The sequence below is a fragment of the Gavialis gangeticus genome, unplaced genomic scaffold, assembly GCF_001723915.1.
Source record: "Gavialis gangeticus isolate Ggan-Ray unplaced genomic scaffold, GavGan_comp1, whole genome shotgun sequence".
NCBI lineage: Eukaryota > Metazoa > Chordata > Crocodylia > Gavialidae > Gavialis > Gavialis gangeticus.
Genome location: NW_017729034.1, coordinates 85,447,457 through 85,452,953, shown reverse-complemented (window position 1 = coordinate 85,452,953; position 5,497 = coordinate 85,447,457). Strand labels below are relative to the sequence as shown.

The 5,497-nt window shown below is 43.5% G+C and overlaps 1 protein-coding gene across 1 annotated transcript in view; it reads right to left on the bottom strand.

The window, feature by feature from the left end:
• Positions 1–1,450, bottom strand: part of SHPRH (SNF2 histone linker PHD RING helicase) — a 135,145-nt gene extending 133,695 nt beyond the window's left edge. Inside the window, exons 1-2 of the mRNA XM_019527077.1 lie at positions 790–1,450; positions 192–321 (exon numbers count right to left, since the gene is read on the bottom strand). Of these exons, the coding sequence (XP_019382622.1) occupies positions 192–321; positions 790–1,425 (766 nt within the window). The 5' untranslated portion in view covers positions 1,426–1,450. The remainder of the gene's footprint in view (positions 1–191; positions 322–789) is intronic.
• Between the last annotated feature and the right edge of the window lie 4,047 nt (positions 1,451–5,497).

The window sequence follows — 5,497 nt, the reverse complement described above, 5'->3', positions numbered from 1 at the left end:
CTAGGTCCCTTCCGACCCTAAATCTATGAAACTATAAGGACAGCCATATAATTACGTACAAAGTTAGTTCTCATGCAAGACAGGAGTGTAATAGTATATTTTCCTTCAAATTTATCTTAAATTTAGTAACCTTTTAACTGTTAAAATTATGCAGTAATAATCAATTGTACTGAAATGTTAAATTAGATTACCTGGAATTCTAAAACTGTAGAACTCTTCCATTAGTTTTTGAATCAGGTGGTTAGCTTTTTTTGGTCTTCCACCTCCATCACTGAGAAACTCTAGTTTGCTTAAACCAGTTTCCAGAAGGTAAATGCCAACCTGAGAAATAATAAATTAATTTCTCACAAATAAGTTTAGGATATTTTATCAGGATATTGTAAGAATAAGGTAATCCTAAAACCACCCTAACTTAAAAAACAAAACAAAATGCAGACTAGTATTTATAAAGCAGGAAAACAATTTGGCACATTTTAAAGACCTGTAGATATGGATGTACTTCATCTCTTAAAAGCACCACATAAAACTTTAGTGCACTGCAGACAAGAAATCAGGTAGGGTCTAATAAATCATTAAGTCACCTTGGTGTATAATAGCTAAAAGGCAATTAGTCAACAGTGGCAGAAAATATTTATGCAAATAACTACTGAGAAGCACAGTTTTTCTAACATTATGCAAATCAGTAATAGCAGTTAGACTCAGAAGTGCACCTAGCTTTCTAATTTTAGAAACAAAATAAACATTTTATTTATAAAAGCCTCTTAAAAGAAAAATTGTATGAGCAAATACCTTTAAAGCTTTTTCGTCCTTAGGTCTTTGATAAAGTTCAACTACCCTCTTCTTTTGCAACCACCTCAAACCTTCTAACATTTCACTACTTAAAGATGATTCCACCAGAATGGCTTGTTCATAATCATTCAGGTCTTCTTTATCTTTACCACTGTCATCTTCTCCATTTTTTGCATCAACACAGATCTGCAGCTGACCACCAGAATCTGTTTTAATCAAAGAGAAACTCCTTTCATGGATCTTATCAATCAAAATTTGTTCAGGGAGCAGCTGAAGAACAAACTCTCCAAGCAAAGCTTTCCAGGAACTGTCTGCACAATAAGGTGAGACCCTAATATTGAGCTGTATGGATAAAGGGGTAAAGTTGGAGCAGAAATCTTCTCCATCTGTAATAGTCGAGAAGCTCACCAACTTTGAACCACTGTTTTCACTGGAAGTCAGTTCTTCATCAATGCTATCATCATTTATAACAATGAAGGATGAAGAAGACGTGCTGGGAGCGGGAACAGAGTCATCTTCATTCATGTCATCAGTCATCACTTCATTCCTTCGATCTTCATGCATATTCCAGCAGAGCTGCTTCTTTTTCTCCTCATCTACCCTGGAGGGCGGTGCATGCTTTCGTCGACTACTCATCTTGCCGTCTTTCCAACAGTGCCTTCAACCTTTTTAGGATGGATTAATATTACTCAACAGTAAACAACACATATCAGATAGTCAGGTGACTACTTTACTACATAACAGCTGTACTTGTTACTTCTGGAAATGTTTTCAGTTATCTGCATTAAACATTATTCAGGCTGCTTGAATTATCTCTTACGTTTTATAAAAACATCCCCTTAGCCCCGTGTCTAAGGAGGTCACATGAAAGAAAATGTCTTGTGGTACTTGCGAACAGATACTGTATCTGGTTTGACAAATAGCAAGGGCACATCCAGATGAGTGCACACATGTGATTTGTGGTGCCACAGACCCATCTGCAGCACTGCAAACATCCCCACATGCAGGCATTTGCCACACTGCTAATTTTCAGCTTAGTGAGTTTTATGACACTGGAAGATCCTGATGTCAAAAAAATCCCCTGCCAGAAAAAAGCAGGATGGTGCACGTGGCAACAGAACGTGCTGTCTGAAACCAGAGTCTGGCCAGCCAGGCTCCACATACCCAGATCACCACCACTGCAGCCCTGAGAAGCCCCTTGCAGCCCTAGGAGGTCCCATACCCTAACTCAGGCAACTTGTTGCATGCCAGAGCATGCATGCAGGGGTATTCCCTGGGGACAACTAGCAGCATGTATTTGTGCCACTGATAGTTGTCCCCGGGGAACACACACTGCCACTCACGGGGATGGACTCCAAGAAATTAAAATTACCAGGACTCTAGCCAGTTTCACTGTTGTTATTCATTGCTTTAGTTCCCCCAAATTAACAAGCAACTGACACGTTCTGCTCCTTGAAAGATGCACTGTTTTGGAAGCAGCTTAAAGAGGAGTGCTTACTAGTTTATTCATGCAATCAGGTCCCAATACAACAAGTTGCTTAAGCAGAAGAATACCTTTAAATATATCAGGAGTCCCACTGACTAAATCATGTCCATATTATATACAGGCAGTACTCAATTTATGACTGAGTTGCAATCAATGTCACGACATTTATATACTGACACCACGTTTTGACCTTCTGACTTGGGTTTCGTCTTTACAGTGGATGATACAGATGCATGCAGCTGGTAAATGGTGGAAGGGGGAGGGGGAAGAGAAGAAGCATGGTGGGGCAGATCAGTGTCCCCCCTCAGTGAGGGAGGGACTGGGGCTGGGCCAAGCACTGCCCAGCCAGGGCCAGGCAGGTGCGGAGAGGGGAAGGTGGTGGCTCCTGCTGCTGCCGGAGGCAGCGCAGTGGCTCCATCCCGTGCCTGCCCCGCCCTGGCTGGGAGGGCATGGGGTGGGGGGGGCCTGTGCCCCCAGATCTGCACAATGTGGGCAATGGAAGGCACTGGGAGTGGGGGCTATGCCCTCCTGCTGCTCACTCAGCCAGGGTGGGGCAGAGGGGACACAGGACAAAGCCGTGACTTGTCCAGAAGGCATGGGAAGGCTGGGGTGGCTCCCGCTGCTGCATACCACTTGTCCAGAGGCAGTGCAGCAGCTCCACGCCACCCCAGCTGGATGAGTGGTAGGAGGGCATAGCCCCCACTCCCAACGCCTTCCACTGCCTGCCCTGCACAGATCTGGGGGCACACGTCCCTCCATGCCCTCCCGCCACTTGCCCAGCCAGGGCAGGGTGGGCACGAGATAGAGCTGCTATGCTGCCTCCAGACAAGCGGCAGGCAGAGGCAGGAGCCGCCCCCTCCCCCTCCCTGCTCCCACCTGGCCCCAGCTAGACAGTGCTTGTCCCAGCCCCAGTCCCTCCCTCACTGTGGGGACCATTGATCTGGCCCCCAACATCCCTTCCTTTTCCCCACCGTTTCCACCACTTACCAGCTGCATGAAGCTATAGCGACTGTCATAAAGGAACTAGTCCCCCATTTGTAACACTGTTCTTATGGGAAAACTGGTTACAATTTAAGATGTTTCGACTTAAGACATGGTTTTCAGGAACCAATTGCATCTTAAGTCTGAGGACTGCCTGTACATATTTAAATGCTTTACTGAAAACTGTCCTCAAAGACTAGAAAAACAAAATGGGTACAATTAAATACAGTACATGCAAAGATAAAGAACTTTAAAGATCAATCATCATACAAACGTAATCGGATTTAAGTTAAGATCTACATGTTTGAAAATGTAGTCACTAAAATATTGGATTTTCCAAAGGATAATTGCCAAGGCTCGTAGGCTAGCTAAGCAAAGAAGTTCTGCTCAGCACAAGATTCAAAATAATGACCTTCATTTATTTCAATTTCATCTGTCAGCAATGAGAAGATATTAGAAGGTATAGGCTACACAGGCTTTTGCATTGAAACTGTTCACAAAATACAGGAATAGAGAAACAATTAAAAATTCATTACATAGTCATAGGTCAAAAGGTGAGAGGAGGATGGCTCTTAAACAACCCAGAGCATTTTCTGAAATTCCTGACAACATTAACAGACCACTGAGAAAAAGGGAAATTCTCTATTTTCAACAATTTTTACACCTCAAACAGTATATCAGGCTCCATAATTTAACTTTGTAATACAATCAAGATGTACACAAACTACTTTCACTTTCCCAAAAGGAAACTGGTTCTAAGTATTTGGTTGATTAACTCCCTCTGTTCACATGGACCACATTTTCTATTAATTCTGAGGACAGATTCTTTATGCCAGTCATCGGCAACCTCTTAAGGCAGTGAGCTGGACAGACCTAGTTCGAGTCCAAAGTAAAAGGTGGGTACTAGGACTCAGCTGTTTTCACTTTTCCCTGTGGCAGCGCAGGGAGAGTGCCCACAGCAAATGCTGTTTCCCATGGTGCATGGAAAAGCAATTGATGCTAAAAGCCCTGTCAATGAATGCTACCGGAGTTCAAAGTTGGTGGGCTGGACCAAATGGCTCTATAGCCTACCACCCCCTGGTTTATACCACTCAGAATCCACAACAGCAGCACAGCACATTTTAAATATACACCACCGTCTGAAGGAACTGTTTTATTAATTGACATATGTTAATAACTAGACCCATATATACCTAATTCAGCTTTAAAAAGGAAGTAAGTAGCCAAGTTATGATCAAGATAATGAAAGGGGGCAACTTTTTTTTTTTTTAAACAAAGCATCTGGTCTTCTAAAGTTTCTAACCACAGGAAACTGTTCTTCAACTGGATGTCTCACAAAGAAAGGAACAAAGAAGAATGTGCGCAAATAGATCTGCAAAGAAATTCACCAAGGTATTTGAAAACCAGATAAAACACTTAAATGAAGGGCAGTATGCCTGGCTGAATGAATCCACACTGCTTGAAAGGACAACCTGAAGACCTGAAGGCTTTCACACACAATTTTTGTTTTTAAATTTATAATGTTACCAGACCCAACCTCAATTAATCTCAAAAGGAAGTTTATTCAATTCAATGTGAATTAAACTAAGGAACTGGGTATTGGAGGCCCATGCTGTCATAGAACCCTAGGGATGGTTGGAAAACAGGGATTGTGACATTTTGATATCTGTTTCTGTGTTTTATTCCCTGATGTGGAACAAACTAAAACCTTTTAAAGTTTTCATGAAGAAGAGGAATAAAAAACCCTGATCACCAGTTTAGCCTAACATCAAAACACAAGATTCACATAGAAATAACCAAAAGTCCAACAGTTAGGGAACCCTCAGAGCCCCAGTTCCCTGGGATCCAGATTCCACAGAAGAAAGAAGGCCCCAGGAAATGTGGGGCCCTTGCAGGACAAGTCGGGGAATCTGGTTGTCACGCCAGACGACAAAGCCAACATATTTAATAACTTCTTTGCTTCTGTCTTCCTCAGTAAGGACCAGAACTGCCGCCTCCCTGCTCGGCCCCCTTTGGGCCCCGGGGGAGGCTCACCTGGGCCTAGAGTGAGTGAGGATTTAGTTAGGGAGCTTCTGGAGGGGCTGGACGTTTTTAAGTCAGCCGGCCCGGATGATCTTCACCCTAGAGTCCTGAAGGAACTCGCTGGGGTCATTGCAAGTCCCCTGGCACGGCTTTATGAACACTCGTGGTGCTCTGGAGAGGTGCCGGAGGACTGGAAGAGGGCCAACGTGGTTCCCATCT